The following is a 21,312-nucleotide window of genomic DNA, read 5'->3' as shown; positions in this document are numbered from 1 at the left end:
CATTCTGATAGTCCTCTCAGTAAGGGAGCCTGTTTCTCCACTTGGGAGTGATGATGGGCACACAGCCTGTCTAACCCACTTCTTCTTCAAAGGAGGTGAGGGTACCACGTTTCAGGAGAACGAGCTTCACCCTCACAAAAGCTTTCAGACTTCACTCAGGGGAGTGCCAGTAGGTGTGACATGCCATCTGAGTGACTTCACTTTGCCTTGTGGTTTTAGCCCCAGCAGCACTTAGTAGAGTCCATTGTTCCACACTGGAAAGTACAAAAATCTCAGGAGGGCTCCATCATCAAGTATCATGTCACAGGATGAAAGGCTAGCAGAAGACACACAAGGCCAGTCCTGTGCCTGAAGCCCCCTTAAGCCGCATCAAGGGACTTGTGGTCTCTGCTTACATAGTTCTGGAGTGAGGAGGATCGTTTTTCTATCCAGCTTTGCCTAGAAGGGATGGCTAGCTGGTAGAGCTGAACTTCACCTTGCTGCATTTTGCCAAGAAAGCTTTCAGGCCAGGACAGTGAAGGTATTTGCCCAAGATCACCTAGAACATCAGTGGAAAAGCCTGGATCAGAGTCCTGGCACTTGGAAACCCAGTCCTGTTCTTGGCCTCACAGTGAGTAGACATAATCCTGAAGGAGGATTCAGACTGGGTTCTCTCCTCAACTTGGCCACTTACCTTGAATTAAATGACATTTAATTCAATAGCCAAGGGCCTACTATGTACCTGGCATGGCTTAAACCTGGTGTGGTCACAGGATAGTCATTTCCTCTCTCTTAACTTCAGTTTCATTGTCTTTGAAAAAAGCCCCTCCTGTGCTGCTGTCTCAGAAAGTTCTGTGAAGATTAAGTGAGAAAAAGGAAGCAAAGTGCTTTATACCCTGGAAATGGTGTATGTACTGGGGAGTTGTAGCTAAAGCTGCCCATCCCATTTGCGGCCCAGTCTGCCTTAGCACTGCCCACGATATTGGACTTTGTTTACTTGTCTCTCTCCCACTGTACTCCCCGTGGAGTCGGTGGGGGGATGTTTGGGTTCATCTTTGATTTCCCAGAGCCCCCACCTCGGTTTGGAATATCCATAAACTTAACAGAGTTTATGGATAAACAGAACATGTGATGGTCCATTTCTCAGATCCATGGAGATGCCAACCAGAAGAGCACCGGAAGACCAGAGGAGGACGGGCTCAGTGGGAGGGTGGTGGAGGATGAGAATGGTGTCCACTGTGGATGGGGGCAGGGTTTGGGTCCCTGGAGAGGAGAGAGTGAGACATTCCAAGCAGTGAGAATGGCTTGGACAAAGGTCAGGTAATGGAAATACATGTGAATTATGCAGGGGACAGTGAGAGAGTGGGCAGGTAAGACAGAAGTAAAAGATGAGGACAGAAAGATGGTAATAATGATGGTAATAAGTAATGTAGTAAATATACACTTATCTCTAGGCACTATTCAAAAAGCTATAGATGTATTCCTCATCGAACCCTTATAACAACCCTATGAGGTGGGCATTATTACCTCCACTTTACAGACAAGGAAACAGAGAGGTTAAGGATCTTGCCTAAGGTTACATAGCCATTAAGTGGCAACATCAAGATTTGATCCAGGCAGTCTAACTGCAAAATTTACGCTTTTTTAAAAAAAAAATTTTTATTTGTTTGACAGAGAGATAGACAGTAAGAGAGAGAACACAAGCAGGGAGAGTGGGAGAGGGAGAAGCAGGCTTTCCGCTGAGCTGGGAGCCTGATGCAGGGCTGAATCCCAGGACCGAGGGATCATGATCGGAGCCGAAGATAGCCGCTTAACCGACTGAGCCACCTAGGTATCCCAGAATCTATGCTCTTAAAGTAGGTTAAAGCTTGTCTCTAAAAGGCTAGGAATTTTGGAATGTTTCTTAAGCTCTAGGAAAATGTTTGAGCAAGACTTTCGAGCAAGAGGGAGTTCGAGCGAGAGAGGATATCATGAGGTAAGAAAGTCTTATTTTGTGGGTGGCAGAGGTCCTTCAAGCATCTCTTGAGCACCTTCCGTGTGCTGGGCATTGGGGACAGAGAGAGCGAGACGGAGCCCCTGCCCTTCCATGCACGCCATTCTTGTGTTGGGGCAGGTTCCCTCTAGTTCTCCAGAGCCCACTGTGAGCATCTTTTTCTTGATGATCAGGGACATCACTTTGGTAATGAAATTGACTACAGTGAGAGTATTTGCACCATGGAAATTGGTCAATGCTACAAATCAGGGCTTTTCTCCAGGGGCTGGTTGATACATCTTGAGCAGCACAGTGCTGACCGGGAACACCTGCAGTGTGGTGGTAAGAGTCCTTACCCGATACTGGGCGGTACAAAGTGGGTTAGTACTAACTGCACGGTGAGCCAAGGAGGCCAGGCTTCTGTAGGGTGCTGAGGGATGAGCAGATGTTTGCTACGAAGACAGGGCAAGAAGGGACAGCTCAGAAAGAGGAGTGCCATGGCACAACATATTCATTCTAGAGTTCTGTGATAGGACACTCTGGGTGTGAGGGAGCTTGGGAACCTAGGAGGTCTCAAACAAAAGGGTGTTTATTAAACAAACCCAATATCTGATTTATGAAGTGAACTAATTGGGACTGGGGAGGGAGTACCCATGTCACAACACATTAACCTTTGTCTTTAGCTGGCAGGATCTTAGAGGATTTCCAATGTGACTCAACTGGGCCTTTACCCAAAACCTCAGTAAAAGGGAACCTAGGTTTTGGGGAGGGACCTGGCATGAGAATGGACTAGAACATTCTATGGCTGCCAGCTAACTGGGAAATGTTGACAAAAGCTTTGAAATGCCTTGTATATTGGGGTGGGAGGGCCAGGCAAGCTGGCGGGAAATAGGACCAGGCTAAGTGAGGGTCACACACTTCCTGCCCAGAAATCAGAGCCAGAAAGCGGCACCACAAGGTTGTTGTGTTGTTTTTGTGTTGGATAGGGATCTGGGTGCTTATGGACTACTCAGTGAGCCTCTGGCTTCCAGAAGCCAAATTTTCTCCTCAGGACCCCCTTGGTCCCGTGCCCCAGACAGGGGTGAACATGGCATCAGACCATCTCCACGATTCTCTGCTTGATGCCACACTGTCCTGAAGGTTCTGAAGGAGACTGAGGTCACTGGGCTGTCTAGGCAGATGGAGCTGCCTGAGCCAGGACCCCCCAGGACCTGGAAAAAAGCCAGCCCCTCCCTTTGATGGGCTGGTTATTGAGGTTGTTTTGCTCTGCAAGATGATCACAGGGCCTCATTTCTCTGCCAACTGCCCCCATCAGCCCTGCAGCCCCCAGCCCCCTGCCAACCCCTGCCCCAGCACCCCCACCCCAGGCAGACTCAGGTGGTCAGTGCAGAGGCCACAGGAAAGGGATGGGGTGATTATTGAGGTACGTGAGGTGAGAAGCTGTCTCAGGCTGGCCTTGGCCAGCCCCTAATTGTAGTAGCTGGTTTAGGAGTAATTTGTAAAAGAAAGCTGGACTTTTGGGGTGAACCAAGGGGCAGTTACAAAAGTGCTAGGTTTACAAAACAGAGTGGCTTGTGAGGCTGTGTCGGGGACTGGGTGTGTGTGGGGGGGACAGGGAGCACCATGGCCACCTCTGCATAGGGAGCTCTGGCCTGAAGGCAGGAGAGACACAAGGCTTGCTCTTCATAAAAGGGCAAAGGGCTTTTCATGGCTCTGAGGGTGTGAGGTCATAGGAAGGTCACAGGAAGCAGTGCCCAGGGTGGCCTTCAAGCATGCAGGGGCCTTCCGTGGTGGCTGGCCTCAGGAAGTGGGAACACCACGGGGCCTTAGGGTTCCCTCCGGCACCCCTTCCGACCATTCCTCTGCATGCTTGGCACCAGGCCTGAGGCAGGAACAGAGCTCACAAGCTCCTGTGTGCCTGGAATTGTTCTTTAGTGGGAGCACAGCTGTTGGCTGTGCACAAAGCTAAACTGAGGCAGCTTGAGATGGCTGATTGCCATGAGGTCTTGCTCAGAGCAGGGAAGGGCTCACAAGATGCACATCCCTGCCTCCCGGGGCACGCACACACCAGCTCCCTGGTCCTTTGGGATGGACTACCCGTACCACTGCGTGTTCTGTCTTTGGGGTGCCAGCCAGGTGGCCATGCTTGCCGGAGGGGCATGCACAGTGAGCGTGCAGGGTGTGTACACCTGTTGCTCTGCCTGTGCTGGGGCTCTTTGTGGGGGCTCCCCTTCCTGCCTGCCTCCCAGATCTCTGCTCATGCTGTTTCCAGGGCCCATGGTACCCTGCTTAGCTGTCACCACCCAGCCTACGCTTAAAAGCCCAACTTGGCTGTTCAACAAGCCCTTAGTGAGAGCTGAGCTCGCTTTCCCCAAGTTCCCACAGCACATTTTGTGGTGCTCTAAGCCTTTTCCAGACTGAACTCATCTGTGGCCGTTTGCATCCTCAGGGCCCACAGACCAGGTGCTCCAGACAGGCCTGCTGAATCGTACTCTCGAGATGCTCCCTGCACGGCGGTGTGTCACGATCACTTCCCGAAGAAGCAGGCTTTTCCTAGGTGCCGGGCCTAGCTAGGAATTTTCACAGCCACCAGCTCATGTAAATCTCCTAACACTGGGAGGTGGTGTTGTTACCCTAGGAGGAAACAAATCAGAGTGGCCTGGTGACTGCTCCCAGGTCACACAGCAAGTGATGGAGCCAGAGTTCAGATTCGGGGGTCAGCCAAGGCCAGGGTTTTTTTTTTTTTCCTTTTCTTTATAAGCAGACACAAAAGAGCAACGTCATTTATCATGTATACTGTAGTCTCACATATATTATTTCGTTTGATCCTCACAACAGCCCTGTGAGGTAGGTAGGGTTATGTATTATTGTTATGCCCATTTCACAGACAAAGAAATGGAGGTGGCTCAGTGAGGTGAGTGACTTGCACAGTCACACAGCACATTAGTGGCTTTACAGGTCGTTTACTTTCTCTAACATTGAGCTGTATGAATTAAGAAGCACCGAAAAGATGGAGAGAGAGACATTTTATGGAGGAAGAAGGGGCAAGCGGTGATTTATGAGATTTCTTCCTTAAATTGTTTTGTTGTGATCACAGCTTCTGCTGCCTGTTCTGATCCGGGTTCTCCTGAGTGACCTTTTTGAGTACCATTGGCCTGGTGGCCTGGGACAGCTGTCAGAGACTCCAGAGTCCCACTCTAGGTGGAAAAGGCCTTTATTTCGTAACAGAGGCAGCCCAGCATACCATCTTCCTACTCCCAGGGTGTAACTATGGGAAGCCCCGTCCTCAGCCCATCTCCTGGGAGGGACTGTGTCACTAGGCTCCCCTAGTTTTGTCTGAAGGCCCCTGCCCAATGGGGAAGACTGTGGGACTTCCAAGGCCATACTCCAGGGATGAATCATAATGGGCAGTTTTGAGGCCTGCACTGTTCATCACCTCCTGCGGAGTGCTGGCTTGGTGTGTCTTGCCCAGGACCTTCCCCCAAGGGGGTCCCAGGGCTGGTTATGAGAGGAACAGTACCCCAGGGGAAGGCCACTTCTCTCAGAGTAGTGTCATAGGGGCTGGACACTTCCTCTTAGAGCAGGGGTATGGTTCAGCCCACTCCTGGGCTCCTTGCTGCACACTGCCCAGCGAGCCCCTGGTCTCCTTCCTCTGGCAACACTTTCTTGGGAAGGCATCTTCATCCTCCAACAGGAAGTGGTCAAAAGCTATGTGGAGCCATGGCTGGTGAGAAGGTGGGTGGAATGGGGATCACAAACAAAACCATCATGAAATGGGGCGGCCTGACAAGGGATGGCCGGGGGCTGACCTTGGTTCTGAAGACAAATCCCAGGGGGGAGTCCTAATGTGAAGTAATGATAGGAGACAGGTCTGGCTTCTTAATAAGAGTGACTGTTTTGAAAGAGAAAGTACACATTTGGGAGAGAAGGAAGGTCTAGAACCAATACTGGAAAACGGAAGTGGAAGGACAGATTTCGGTTTGATGTAAGGAAGGGCTTTTTAACAGCGCTGGCTCAACCATGGCAGGGACTGCCCTGGGCATGACGAGCTTCCTGTTACTGGAAATATGCAAGCAGGGATATGTGAGGACTTGAAGGTGTTGGGGAGAGCACTCAGCCCCAAATGGCCTGGGGCATGCTGGGGGCCGGGGAGGACAAAGTGACCACTGGATTATTTTCCAACCCTGAGAGTCCCTAATATTATTTGTGTAAAATGACCTATTTCAATGATACTTCAAATTCTTTGGAGGAAAGGATTACAAAAGTCACATTAACAGTCTGTGTTACGAAAGGCCTTTCATTGCATTGGCTCCAGATACTTTAAAATCTTCACAGGGACAGCAGCTCATTTCTGAAGTGAGAAGTCCCCAAACGTCTACATTTGGCCCAGTCAAGAGGGACAGCCCTATCCTCTAAACCCGGCCTGGACACTCACTCTGCTAGGCCGTGCCACAGCTCCAATCTCTCCCCGCCACAGTGGAGGCCAAAACGCAGCTCTGAAATCTCACTTCCAAGCTGGCCCAACCTGGCTGTCCCTGAGCAAACAAGTCCAAGGTTCCGGGTGCATCCTTGGGACAGAGGAGCAGGCGGCATGGGACTCTCAGGTGACTTAACGTCCTGGGGACCTGGTGGGACCCCTTCACCAGAGGCTCCTTTCATAGACGGCTTGGGGAGGCACTGCCTAATGGTACAGAGAGAGCCGGTGCCTGTGAAGAACCCGCCATTCCTCTGTAGCCAGCAAGCCCTCCTGTGGCCTTTTGGACACACTGGCAGACACTTTGCTTGTCATGACCAACTGCCCATCTCTAGCTCCAAGTGGCAAGGAAAAGGTGGCTCCATGGAGAGGACACATGGATTCGTACAGGGAGACTGCATTGTGGGGGGAATCAAGTCCTGCTACGTGATTAATACAGGTTAGTGTAGCGCCCTGGCTCCCACCACTGGCGAGACACTCTCCAAGATCTTGGCTGACATGGAGCTTCTTGGGAGCCCCCCTCCAGTGCTGCTGGGGTCCTTTTATCTGTACCGTATTAATCGAATAATCTTATTGTTCATAAAATCCACGGCATGTGGGTGAGAAGAATCGATGCAGAAGCCGTCACTCAGGGCGATTTTCAGCACTTCTTCCACAAAGACCTGGAAGCTGTTGATCTGCTTGTTGGCTGGCACCACCCAGAGCCTCTTGAGGTTCTGCTTGGTATACTCCTCCTCTGGGAGGCCCTCCACATTGGCCACCCAGTCCAGAGTCAGGTGGTTGGGGTCCTGCAAGTGGCTGGTGATGGAGGAGAGATTGCCATTGGAGCAGTAGAAGAGCTTGGAGCCCAGGAGCTTGAGGAAGAGGCAAGAGGTACTGAAGATGTTGGCGTTGAAGACCTCCATGCTGGACGAGGAGAGGCTGTAGATCTGAGGGGCCTCGCGCACGGTGAAGTGGACCGTCTGCACCCGCTGGTTCAGGGTGATGTTGAGCATGGCGTTCTTCTCGGCCTTGGAGAGCTCCACCTCCTTCTCCTGCAGGGCCTCAATGAGGGGCTGTACCTGGTAGAAGTCAGCCTCCCTTCGGAGCAGGCCCATCTCCTGGAAGTCCTCCGGCAAGTCCAAGTGGGAGGTGCGCAGGAAGTTGAGGATGTAGCGGAAAACTTTGCCATCGCGGTCGATGAAGCAGTTGCCCTGGCTGTCCCTCTTGGTGGGCATCTTCCCACTGAACATGGCGCCCAGCATGGAGTCGGGGAAGCTGGTCAAGGTTGCCAGTGAGGTTGTGTAGAGCTTCCCCCCGACGTTCAGTGTGATGGGGTCAGACATGGCAGGAGGCCGCGATTCTGGAAAATAGTCCTGGGCAGGGAGAAAAGTGAGGAATTACCCAACCCTATCTGGGGTCTTGGTCTGTCAGGGCTGGTATGAAAGAATACCATAGACCGATTGGCTTAAGCATTTATCTCTCCCAGTTCTGGAGGCTGGAAAGCCCAAGATTAAGGTATAGGCTGATTTGGTGTCTGGTAAGGGCCATGTTCTTGCTGTGTCCTTGTGTAAGAGAAGGGGCAAAAGAGGTCTCTGGAGTCTCTTTTATAAAGGCACTAATCCTGTTCATGAGAACTTAACCCTCATAGCCTAATCACTTCCCAAAGGTCCTACCTCCTCATACTATCACACTGGAGATGAGGAGCTCAACAGAGGAGCTGGGGGACACAAGCATTTAGTCCCTAACATCTATGTATGCATAGTGCTCAACTCCTTATTGTAGATCAAGCCTACAGTCCTAGAGGTTGGAGCGAATTAATACTTAATAAACAAATGGATGGGTGATAATTACTACACCATCTAAAACATATTAGGTTCACTAGGGAGTTTAAAAAAAAAAAAGAAAAAAAAAAAGCATGGGTCCTGCCCTCCAGAGATTACTGTAATTGGTCTTTAATATCCCAGCACTGGTATTTTTTTAAAAGCACCCCTGGTGATTCTGAATGTTCAGTAAAGACCAGAGAACCACTGTTCTAAGGAATGAAAGAAAACGTGCTTGGACCGGATGCTCTGTTACCTGCTCATACAGAAATTTGTTTACATAACGTCATATATATTTTGACATAGAAAATACTACCATCCATGCCTATCACGCAGATGAAGAACACTGCCAGGATTCACTCCCCATGCTGAGAGAGGTGAAGGACCATGCCGGGATTCAAACCCAGGTCCCTTTATATGACAAGAGAAAAAATATGTAAATGCTTACTAGCCAAACACTGGTACATTCTAAGTACTTAAAAAATGCTCTGAGATTTGTCTTCAAGCCCAGGACTCCCACTGCTGTACCAATGATGCCTTCTTATTATTTTTCTATCCCAACACATTTATAATGACTGGCCATGATTAGTGCCATTTCTGTCTATCTCTCAGGCTTACAATGGGCCTCAGCTCTCTGGACTCTGACACCCTTTCTTGGACTCTAACCGTCCTGTAACCTTCCTATGAAGATGCTCTTGGCTCCTGGTGGCCTGCCCTTTCCCAACATGACAGCACCATAGCCTCCTCTGACACCTTCAAATTTCAGTGCAAATGTGGGTCTCTGCACTGAGCACTCTTTACCCAATCCTTAATAAAGCTCCCTTCCCCTGCCACCTTGCAACTTCCAGCGTCTAAGTCTGGTGAGTCTCCTGCAACCTTAAGTCTTGGAATCTAACTTTTAAGATTCTAGAAGGCAGGGGATGTCTGCTCTCAGCTTCTCACATGATACTTTCCAAGATCCTACCTGTGGAACAGATTAAGCAATCCTTCCCTGATGCTGGGCCCGAGGGGCACAAAGAAATGGACCCTGACTGCCCTCGAGAAGAGCCCAGCTGGCGAGGACACCAAGACAAGACAGGTGCAGTGACAAGGCGAATGGACCCAGAGCTATGCGAGTAGGTCAGTAATGAATCCTGGCATGCTTACTATCCAGATAGGAAAACAGAGGTCTGAGGCAGGACTTCCCCCAAAGTCACCCGGCAAGGGTAGTGAGCAGGCCAGAGCACTCCTCACCCTCACCGTGCCTGCCTTCTGAGGCTGGCTCCACCAAGACCCCCTTACTCCAGGTGGTGGAGACTCTTGCCAGAAGATGGAGGCAATGCTGGAGAGAGCTGCCCCACCCAACTGTCTGGGGGGGTCGCCTCATGATTGCTTCTCCATCTCATAGGGCACCCTGATACTGCAGAAAGGCATCAACCATCTGGAGTGCCTGAAGAGAAACAAGCCATGATGAAGTTGCAAAATCGGCAGCAGAAGCCTGGAGCAGATGGGCTGCGAGACAGTGGGGAAGTCCAACAGAAGGGGTGGGGCGAGGGGCTGAGGGAGGGGTGCCTGCTGTGCGAAGACCTGCAGCTGCGGGGAGGGGCCTTGGCTCAGGGTTGAGCCTGGTCAGTTCGCTCTCCAGAGGGCCCAGGCAGGAGATGGACCCAGGGGCCAGGGCCACCCCCTTCCTCATTCCAAAATCTCCCTTTCTTTCTAGAAGGTAATTTGCATATTTCAGTTTTCAGTCTCACGCCTTGATTTAAGGCCCAGGCTCAGCTCCATGGAAAGAGCAGACTCAGGCATCAGAGAGGCTGGGCTGTCTTTCCTGACAGTTCTGTGGGCCCGTATGTCCTGTACATTAGTGCTGAAGAGCTCAGAGCGCTGGGGTGGGGAGATAGTCAGTAGCCACAGGGCCTGTCTGGGGGCTCTTGGGTGGGACCCAAACTCCTCTTTCTCTGCAAAAGCAGCAGAGGCTGGTTGGATGCCAGGTTTCCTGACCACCGCTGGCCCCAGTCTAGGGTGCTCTCGGTGGTATTCTCCGCATGCCCACAAGTCAGAGCTCCTCCAAGTGCCCGTTTTCTAGGGGCAGCACCACTGTGTCCACTATCACACAAGTGCGGGCCCCATGGACACACACGCATGTGTAGAAGGCACCATTACATATGAAGACAGAACTGGCCACCTCTGGGATGCTGAGAAGCCTCATGAGTTTGCTTTGTGGTCAGGTGGAGATGAGCCACCCTCACTGAGCTACAGCCCCCTGGGTGTACTCAGCGGTCTCCTTGACATCTCCACCTGGATGTCCCATGGATACCAGGAAGCCCAACGAGGAATTCCTCTTCCCCCAGACCCACAGTGAACTCTTCTCAGCCACCCAAATGCCTGTGCCCAAGACCTGCGAGGTAGCTCTGACTCCCCATCCCTAAAAATTTTCTCACTCTGTCCTTGAACCCATCTCTACAGCTACTCCCAGAGCTCTGACCACACTGCCACTTTCCTTCCATCCTCATTGGGCACCCTGCTTTCTTTCTGTCCACCTTCCATTTTGGTCTTCCCGAAGCACGACCGCCCAACCATATCACCTTCTGCTTCCAAGCTCAACTCCAGCCCCTCCCCCACTGTCTGCTCAGGTCCTCCAGACACTCTGCACACATCCTCACACTGTCACCCACCCCACCTTTGCTGTCCCTACACCACCCTTCTTGCCTTATCTGCTGTCACCCTTTAAGGCCCACCTATGAGTCACTGCCTCTGTAAGGCTGTTCCCAGATCTCCACTAGGTTCACAGCTCTACTCTTGGGGCTTCCTGGCCCTTTGCACAGTCCCCCTGGCAGCGCCCACCAATCCATTATGTTATGATCATGGCCCTTCTCCCTGGCTTTATCAAGATGCAGACCACTGGACATCCACATGCAAAAAAAGAACCTCGACCCACATCTTAGACCATGTAGGAAAAAATAATTCCAAACAGATCATAGGCCTAAATGTAAAATCTTTTGAAAACTTGAAAACTCCAGGAGAAAACCTTTGTGACTTTGAGTTAGGCAAAGATTTTCTTGGCTGGGACCCAAAAGGCACAAACCATAAAAAAAAACAACTGACAAATGAGGCTTCATCTGAAGGAAAAATTTCATTTCAAAAGACACTGTTAAGAAAATGAAAATAGGGGCGCCTAGGTGGCTCAGTGGGTTAAGCCTCTGCCTTCGGCTCAGGTCATGGTCTCAGGGTCCTGGGACAGAGCCTTGCATTGGGCTCTCTGCTCGGCAGGGAGCCTGCTTCCCCCTCTCTCTGCCTGCCTCTCTGCCTACTTGTGATCTCTCTCTCTCTGTGTCAAATAAATAAATAAAATCTGAAAAAAAAAAAAAAAGAAAATGAAAATAAGATGAACTGGGAGAAAATATTTGCAGAACACAGACCTGATAAAGGACTGTTATCCAGAATACATAAAGCACTGTCAAAACTCAGAACACACGCAACCCAATAAAAAACCAGGCAGACAATCTAAACAAATCCTTCAGCAAAGAAGACACAGACAAATAATCACATGAAAAATGCCCAAAAGCAGTAGTCATGAGAGACACAAATATTAAAACCACAATTACATACCATTATATACTTATTAAAATGGCTCCAATAAAAAAATATGACAGTACCAAATGCTGCTGACTGCACAGAGCAACAGACACAACGCGTGTTGCTGGTGAGAAGGCAACAGGGTATAACCATTGTGGAAGGCAGTCTGGTGTCTGTTTCCATGTGACCCAGCAATCCCACTCCTAGTTAGGTGCCCAGAGAAATGAAGACGTACGTCCATGCAAAAACCTATCCCTGGAGAATGCTTGAGCCCCACGCTGGGCTCCCTGCTCAGCAGGGAAGCCTGCTTCTCCCTCTCCACTCCCCCAGCACGGGGCTCAATACCAGGACCCTGGGATCATGACCTGAGCCGAAGGCAGACGCTTAATGACTGAGCCACTCAGATGCCCCTACACTCACTAGCTTTAAACATTCTTATAGCAACCCTAAAAGTAAGCATCACTCTCCATTTGGCAGACAGGAAAGTGGGACACAGAGAGACTGGTGACTTGCTCAGGACACACAGCCAGCTAGTAGAGAACTCATCCTTGGCCCACTCAGGCTGCAAAGAATTCTAATAGTGACCAAAGGCCGTAATAGCTTCAGATACGTTTGAGAATCTCCAAAACAGCCCTAGAAACATTGCCCTGTGGCTTACTTGGCAAGATAGCTACTGAGTGCATGCCTCCTGCTCTCACTGCATGAGGAGCTTCATGTAACACTTGGTAGCATTTTATTTATTTGTAATAAAAATATACAGAGAAGCACAGACAATGATACTATTGTGTTAAATGCTGGACAGGTATTTGTTCAGCTGATGTCTTCACAAGCACCCTGTGAGACAGAGACTGTTATTACCTTCATTTGACAGATGAGGAAACCGAGGCTTAGAAAGTTTAAGAGACAGTGTAGGAGCTGGGACCTGAATCCAGTTCTGTGTGGGTCCAACACCTCTGATCATTCCTCCTTCCCATCGCCAGCTCTCAACATGAGAGAGGCACACTCCCTTATTCTCAGTCCAGACCAGACTGTAGGGTCTTTGGATGGCTAGTCTGCTGCCAGCCTGGGCTCTGTCCAATCCCATCAAAGACATGGGGACAGGACTTGAGGATGGCCCAGGGCGCCTCCATGGCTGACAAAGAGCAAGTCGACTGAGAGACCCAAGCTATTCTATTTCATCAGCAGCAGATGATGTCTAATGGCAAAGCAGTGGAACACAAAAGCCGTGTTTTTCTTTTTTTTTCTTTTTAAAGATTTTATTTATTTATCAGAGAGAGAGAGGGAGAGAGAGCGAGCACAGGCAGACAGAATGGCAGGCAGAGGCAGAGGAAGAAGCAGGCTCCCTGCCGAGCAAGGAGCCCAATGTGGGACTCGATCCCAGGACGCCAGGATCATGACCTGAGCCGAAGGCAGCTGCCCAACCAACTGAGCCACCCAGGCGTCCCAAAAGCCGTGTTTTTCAAAGCCAGATTAGAAAAGATGGATGAGAGGGACACCTGGGAGGCCCAGCTGGTTAAGTGTCTACCTCAGCTCAGCTCATGATGTCAGGGTCCTGGGATAGAGCTCCAGATCAGGCTCCTTGCTCGGTGGGGGCCTGTTTCTCCTTCTCCCTCTGTCCCAGCCCCCACTTGTGCTCTCTTCTTGGCACTCTCTCTCTCAAATAAATAAATAAAATCTTAAAAAAAAAAAAAAGGGCGGATGAGAATGCAAACTGAACCATGAAATAGAGAAAAGAAATCACATTGCTGCTTCTGAATGGGTAATTTTTTCTGAAGCAGGAGGCTTTCCAAGTCTGCCTCTCGACTTGAAAAGAACCAAGAAAAAGATCAGCCTTATTTCCCTTTTGCAGAAAACGACTGGTGTCAAACAGGAAATTATGCCCGGCTAATCGTCAGACCATATGACTGGACTGGGAAGGCCAGGGGGGTCTGGGGACTTGCAATTGCTGCTGGAATTCTGTCCTTCCTCAAATGGGTCTGTGGCCCAAATGAGAGGGATTCCGGAGGCCCAGCCTGATGCCATGTAAAGCACAATTCCAGTCTGGGGCCTGAAAATTACCCGGGTGGAACCTCTACCTTTCTGTGCCATAGAAAATGTAATTCTTTGAGAGCAGATGTCCTATAAGGAAGGGCAGCTAATACATTGCTCTAGAGTCCTACTTTAAAACTCTGTCCTGGGGGCACCCAGGTGGCTCAGATGGTTAAGCACCTGCCTGTGGCTCAGGTCACAATCTCCAGGTCCTGGGATCAAGTCCCATGTCAGGCACCCAGCTCAGTGGGGAGTCTGCTTCTCCCTCTCCCTCTCCCCCTGCTTATACTCTGTCTCTCTCTCTCTAATAAGTAAATAAATCTTAAAAAAAAAAATAAGGCTCTGTCCTGGCACCCACCTGTACCTGCAGTGCTCCTGAAGGACACAGCATTAGCTGTGTACCATACCTGTACTAGGTGTTACACATATTAGTTCATTTAAGCCCCGTAATGCTCCTTCAAGGAAAGTATTATCTCCCAACTTTACAGATGAGAACCTCAGGTTCTAAGAGGGAGGGAACTTGCCCATATAGTGGCAGAGCCAGGGTCCAAGTCGAGGCCTGTCTAATGGCAAAGTCTGGGCTGTGAACAAAGGCCGTTGGAGAGATCTGGCACTCGTGCCCCTCCGACCTCTTATCAGGTGCTCTACACCTGCCTTCTCTATTCGATTCTGACCTACATAAAGACCAGGGTAGGGGCGCCTGGGTGGCTCAGTGGGTTAAAGCCTCTGCCTTTAGCTCAGGTAATGATCCCAGGGTCCTGGGATCGAGAGACCCTAATCGGGCTCTCTGCTCAGCAGGAAGCCTGCTTCCTCCTCTCTCTCTGCCTACCCCTGCCCCACCCCGCCTGCCTCTCTGCCTACTTGTGATCTGTCAAATAAATAAATAAAATCTTAAAAAAAAAAAAAAAAAGACCAGGGTATAGAGAATCAGCATTTCCTGAGAACCAAGTGCATGCCCAGAGCTATGTGAGGCATTTTCCTATAGCTTCCTTCATTAAATTACCACACTGATGCTGTCAGGTAGGTATGAGTATCATCCCAACTTTTAGGGTTATAAAACTGAAACACAGAGTAGTGAAGACAGTTACTTAAGATCACACAGCCGGAGGCAGCAAAGCTAGAATTCCACATGAGGTCTCTCTCTAAAACTTGTGCCCCTTCCAGTAATACAAGCCATAATATTTTATTTGGGAGCATATAGGATTTGAATGGACACATATAATACTTCGGAGATGAAATATCTTGAAGTTGTTCTAAAATTAACTACAGTTGTTATGTTATCCTTATCCAAACCCAATAGTATTTTTTTTTCCAAAAATCTAGATTAACTACCACTCTGGAAAACAGTATGGAGGTTCCTCAAAAAGTTGAAAATAGAGCTACTCTATGACCCAGCAATTGCACTACTAGGTATTTACCCCAAAGATAGCAAATGTAGTGATGATCCAAAGTTGCACCTGTACCCCAATGTTTACAGCAAGAAGGTCCACAATAACCAAACTACAGAAAGAGTCCAGATGTCCACTGACAGATAAATGGATAAAGAAAATGTAATACACTACCTACACACACACACACACACACACACACAGGAATACTACTCAGCCATCAAAAAATCAAATCTTGGGACACCTGGGTGGCTCAGTCAGTTAAGCAACTGCCTTCAGTTCAGGTCACAATCCGGGGTCCTGGGATTTAGCCCCATATTGGGCTCTCTACTCAGTGGTAAGCCTGCTTCTCCCTCTCCTTGTGCCTGCTGGTCTGCCTACTTGGGTGCGCTTGCTCTCTCCCTCTCTCTCTCAAATAAATAAATAAAGTCTTAAACAAAAAAAATCTTGCCATCTGCAATGGTGTGGTTGGAACTAGAGGGTACTATACTAAGTGAAGTAAGTCGGTCAGAGAAAGACAATTATCATATGATCTTACTGATATGTGGAATTTAAGAAACAAAACAGGATCATTGGGGAAGAGAGGAAAAAACAAAACAAGATGAAATCAGAGGGAGAAAAACCATGAGACTCTTAAACTGAGGGTTGCTGGAGGAGAGGTGGGGAGGGAGGATGGGGTAACTGGGTGATGGACATTAAGGAGGATACGTGATGTAAGAAGCACTGGGTATTATATAAGACTGATGAATCACAGACCTCTACCTCTGAGACCAAACTATATGTTAATTATTTGAATTTACATAAAAAGATTAAAATCTTACTTTGATAAAACTGACGAGTATAACCAGAAAGAATAATTACTTTAAATGCTAGTTAAGGGACGCCTGGGTGGCTCAGTTGGTTAAGCAGCTGCCTTCGGCTCAGGTCATGATCCCAGCGTCCTGGGATCGAGTCCCGCATCGGGCTCCTTGCTCAGCAGGGAGCCTGCTTCTCCCTCTGCCTCTGCCTGCCATTCTGTCTGCCTGTGCTCGCTCTCTCCCTCTCTCTCTCTGACAAATAAATAAAATCTTAAAAAAAAAAAATAAAAAAAAATAAATGCTAGTTAAGATAACTAGTAACTACTAGTAAAGCATTAACTAGGACTATAAACCAACAACATTTCAAACTGTGGTATTAAAACAATAAAGAAGAGGAACTTTGTATTACATGTGTTGAAAAGACTAATGAGCAACTAAAAAATATATATATTTTGAGCCTACAACAGCAACTCTGGGACCCTGGCAGGACAGATCATATTATTTTTATTTCACCAACACAGAGAAGGTCTTCATATACATTTTTGATTTCTGAGTCATGACCTGGAGGAGGTTCTGGGCTTGGACATTCCTCAGAGAACCACTCCTTTGGAGGCAGCCAGGCTTCTTCTCTAATATGGGTCTTGAGCAAGAGAGTGAACCCAGCCGCAGGGGTTTTAGTCAATAGTCTGCATATACTCATGGAGTCCTGGAAGAGGCGTGGGCTTTCTGCGCAATTTCCTATACTACTGCCACGGACCTTCAATAATGACACTACTTGCTGTGCAATCTATTCCTACTACAGAGTGAAGACCAGTTGCAACAGCAGTGAATCTACTGATAATCACTTCTCTACCCGCCCATTCATCCATTCATCATTTCTTCGCTCTGCTCACTCAAAGAGCCTAGAAATGATAGTCCAGTAGCAATGAGCACACCTGGCCCCAGATCTTGGTTTTTTTTTTTTTTTTTTTTTTTAAAGATTTTTATTTATTTCTTTATTTGACAGAGAGAGATTACAAGTAGGCAGAGAGGCAGGCAGAGAGAGAGAGAGAGAGAGAGAAGCAGGCTGCCTGCCGAGCAGGAGCCCGACGCGGGACTCGATCCCAGGACCCTGAGATCATGACCTGAGCTGAAGGCAGCGGCTTAACCCACTGAGCCACCCAGGTGCCCCTAGATCTTGGTTTCTAAATGTTACCTCCTACAAAAAGAAATGAGGGTTTCCTGGGGGACATTGAGGATTCCAGGACTTTGACGGAAAAAGTGCAAGGTGAGCCTGGAACAGCTCTTACCAGATAACAAGCAATCAAAGATTAATGAGATCCTGTCAGAAGAACACAGGAGATCTTAAAAGTTCTCAAAAAAAGAAAAAAAACCCACCCATTTTTGTAACTATGTGTTGTGGTGGATGGTAACTAAACCTATCATGGTAATCATGTACCAATATATACATTTACCAAATCATTATATGTGATTTATATCTCAATCAAGACAAAATACAACACAACAGAGAGGCTGGCCTGAAGGGACTCTCCTTGGCCAAACTTGCAATAATCTGAGTACCAAAAAAGGTTAATGATGATAATGGGCTATATTATACACTGAATTAAAAAAAGAACATGAGTCTATGTCATTCCAAAAAGAAAAAAGACAGGGAGAGGAGACTAAGAAAGACACACATACAGAGGAAGAAATTATTCTATTAACAAAGAGTATCAGCCAATAAATATAGAAAGAATGGCACAATTAAAAATCACCATTTGCAACCCTCAGTGTTGCAATTCGGGCAAGGATCATGGATGTAGTGAAAGGTACAGGGAACACACATTTTGATAGTCTCAAAGAATCACTCCAAAGACTAATTACAAGGGGAAAAATTACAGAGATGGGGAGATTAGGCAGTTGTGACCTTAACCAACAATCAAATTTAGCACTGATGGACAGTATAACCCCGATATCATAGGCTTTCTGATGTGATATAATACAGCACATCACAGCCAGTAAGTTTAAACACCTGCTGTATGCTGAGCCTGTATACAGCATTGTGAAAGAAAAAAACAAACCTGAATCTGATCATTGATAAAATCAAGCACAAATTTACAAAGATTGAGGAGGCTCTTTCTAGATTAAATGAGATACTTAAAGAGACAGAATGTGATGCATGAATCTTGACTACATCTGGTAAAAAAAAATACACAAGATGTTTTTTGGCAGTTGGGGAAATTTGAGTATCTACTATTTATTAGATAATATTGACTTCTTTCAAATTTTCTTAGGTATGAGAATGGTATTATGGTCATGTCAGAGAATTCTAGAATTCTAGAATTCTAGAATTCTTGTATAGGATACAAGCTGAAGAATTTAGGGGACAGGTGTCAAGATGTCTGTAACTTTTAAGTAGTTCAGCCAAAAGGTGTGTGTGTGTTTTTGTGGATAAAAGCAAAATCAGCAAAGGGTGAACTGGTGCAGCTAGGTGAAAGGCCATTCTTTATAAACTTCTCTGTAGCCTTGAAGGTTCTAAAAATATTTTTATTTTGAAAGTGGGAAGAAAAGAATGCTTCCCTCATGGGACTACAGACATAAAATTCCAGTCAGAGTGCCCAACCCAAATAAACAGCCAGGTTCAGGAAACAGTTTTTATGAATACTCCCAAGAAACGTTAAAATCTGGTCATGCTCCTCTCCATGTACCGCTGTGCTTTGAAGAATGAGGTAGCCAACCAGAGCAAAGCTAAAAGAGCCCATAGTTGGTGGTGGAGATAGAATTTAAACCTGAGAGGTCTCTCTCCATAGAACCACCACTCACAGAAAGCACAGCACGAGGCCTGCCTGTCACTGTGCTGGGATTCAGGCTGGGAGAAGATGGCAGGCTGTTCAGGCCTTGCTTCCCCTGCCTCCTCCTGAATCCCGAGTCTCCACTACTACAGCAAGAAACTCCTGTTACAGCTCACCGAGAATGTTCACAAGACGGGCCCATTCTGGGCCTCAGAAATGTTGTGGCTGGGCAAAAAGAACTAGAGGGCTTTGGCATCATCTGGGCCTGTGTTCGAATCAGACTCTGCCACTTCATTAACTGTGTGGGCCTGGGTCAATTCCCGGAAAGATGGGACTGCGACTACAGCAGTCATGATAATGGCTGACATTTCTGAGCAGTTATTCCTATGCTAGGCATTTTATGTCTATTGATTCCATAAACGAAGTAGCTAGTATTACCAGCCCTACTTTAGAGACCAACCGTGTCAAGCCCTCTCCTATCTCTGCAATTTGGTACCTGCCATCCCCTCGGCCTGCACTTTGAAGGAAAATCCCATTCATCTACCAGGACGTTCAGCTGGAATTCCTTCCTTCCTTCTCTACATCTCCAGATTATTTTATTTTCACCCTTACCAAAGTCTGCTTTACCTAAGTTAGGTGGTTGCCTGACCATCCTGTTGGGGCTGGGATCTCCCCTCTCTGTATCCCCTGAAGCAGGCAGAGTAGGGGAAGGGAAAAAAATTTCTTCCTCTGCTTAGTTAGATCCATTTTCCTCAACCCAGACTGACATCTACCCGGGGTGGGGGGGGGCACGGTTATTACCATTTTCTGAATTTTAAAATACTTATATTTTAAAACACTTTTTTGAAGTTTCAGTTTGGAATCTAAGGCAAGGCCCAGGTGACCAAGTGGAAGTCAGTGTAGGAATTCCCACTGTGTAGGAGATAGATTGAACATGGCTGGGTAAATTTCAAGGGTGATAATACTCAGTGAGTAACGTGTCTCCCAGTGAAACCAGATAAGAGTCCTCTCCCCCATGCTCCCCTCAATTCATCAAGATAAAAACTGGCTCACAGCCCTGGGGACTGTATAGGAGCCCTGCCCTTTCCTCCCCTTCCTGGCCTCCCCACACCCAACAGCTGTATCTTCAGCCCTGTTTTGCCCAGTTTATATCTCTAAGAAGCCCACAGGCTGCTCCATTACCCCACACCCCACACTGTAGAGGGAAAAGGTACCGTCTACACTCAGGTGACAAGGAACCTGCAGTGAGCTGCCCAGTAGGGTACAGCATAGGGAAAGGTGAGCTGGAGGTGGGAAGACACCTCACCTGCCAATCTGACTTGCCCATTGGCACAACAGAGTATTCTCTTACCTGGTGTACACTCCCAACAGCCACTACCATCCCCCATCCTCTTCCAGAATGTTCCTTCACCATCTCAGCTTACTCTCAGGCTTCATTTTGTGGTTTTCCTCAGGCACAAGCACACTCTATTTCAACCACTCTCTTCCTTATGGCCTTCCTGCTTCTCACAACAATTATAATTTATACAATTCAAATGCATCTCCTCATTACATCCTCACAATATCCACAGGAGGGTCGCCTTACAGATTGGCATTCAAAAGGGTTGAAGCTGGTCCTGTCACACAACCTGCAAAGGGCGAGACATCTAAACTTTTGGTATTTCCCTGCCATTCACTCCAGAGTAAACCTCTGCCTCCTTGAACTGCAGGAAATAAAGCAGAGTTTTTGGAGTAAGGAGTCCTGGGTGGTTTTGGGCAAGTTACTTTATTTCTCTTTACTCCTGTAAACAGATACGGTGATGCCTCTACAGTGTATGAGAGTTGAATGAGATCACGTGTGTGACGCACTGAGTTCAAGGGATGGGCTCTTTATTTCTATTACAAGGGAAGGAAGGTGTTCTGTGCATTCACGGGTGTTTGCCCACTTGGGCAACCTGGTACCCAAACCGTATCAGCGCGTGGCCGACCCTTGGCTTTCCAAGGCCGTGAAGGATCTTTTGATCTTTGTGTCTCCACCCCACCTTCTCCAGTGCTTTTTGGCCCATTCCTACCAGTCCAACCTGGCTTGGCTTGCTTTTATCAGCTTTCTCTGCCCTCACTCCCCAGCCCGGGCCACCCGCTTCTGCGACCTCATCCGAGCTCTCCTCCGCACCTAGAGACTCCGCCCCTCCTTGCCCCACCCACCAGACTCCTCCCACAGTCTCGACCCTCTTTATCCGGGCTTTTCCAACCTTCCCCATCCATCCAGACTTCTTCCACCAGCTCCGCCCCCTCTCCCCAATTAGCGCCCCCCCACCCCGCCAGCCTCCGGCGTTGCCATCCCCATTACACAGATGAGAATGGCGAGGCTAGGGAAGGTGAGATGACCTCTCATAGTAGGACAGGCGCCAGGTGGGCCCGCGTCCCCTCACCGACTGTCTCTGAGCCCCGCGTCCCCCGCCGCGCCGCACCCACCTCCTGCCCTCGCTCTGCAGCCTCCCCTCCGCGGGCGGCCAGCGCAGCTTTGCAAGGGGGGGAGGAGAGCCGGAGCCCAGCCCAGGGGCGTG

At 48.5% G+C, this 21,312-nt stretch overlaps 1 protein-coding gene across 2 annotated transcripts; it reads right to left on the bottom strand.

The window, feature by feature from the left end:
* Positions 1 to 4,667: 4,667 nt before the first annotated feature.
* On the bottom strand, positions 4,668 to 21,307 carry KCTD21 (potassium channel tetramerization domain containing 21). Of its 2 annotated transcripts, none has more exons than XM_032356738.1 (2): positions 21,221 to 21,307; positions 4,668 to 7,780 (listed from the first exon to the last, which is right to left on the bottom strand). In XM_032356738.1, exon 2 carries the CDS (start codon positions 7,748 to 7,750, stop codon positions 6,968 to 6,970), a length of 783 nt encoding a protein of 260 aa, XP_032212629.1. In that variant the 5' UTR covers positions 7,751 to 7,780; positions 21,221 to 21,307; the 3' UTR covers positions 4,668 to 6,967. The 2 variants fall into 2 exon arrangements, with proteins under 2 accessions (XP_032212629.1, XP_032212630.1); XM_032356739.1 differs by having other exon boundaries at positions 21,178 to 21,265.
* Positions 21,308 to 21,312: the final 5 nt, after the last annotated feature.

Source organism: Mustela erminea, chromosome 9, assembly GCF_009829155.1.
Source record: "Mustela erminea isolate mMusErm1 chromosome 9, mMusErm1.Pri, whole genome shotgun sequence".
Classification (NCBI taxonomy): Eukaryota; Metazoa; Chordata; class Mammalia; order Carnivora; family Mustelidae; genus Mustela; species Mustela erminea.
This window is presented reverse-complemented; position numbering and strand designations above follow the sequence as displayed.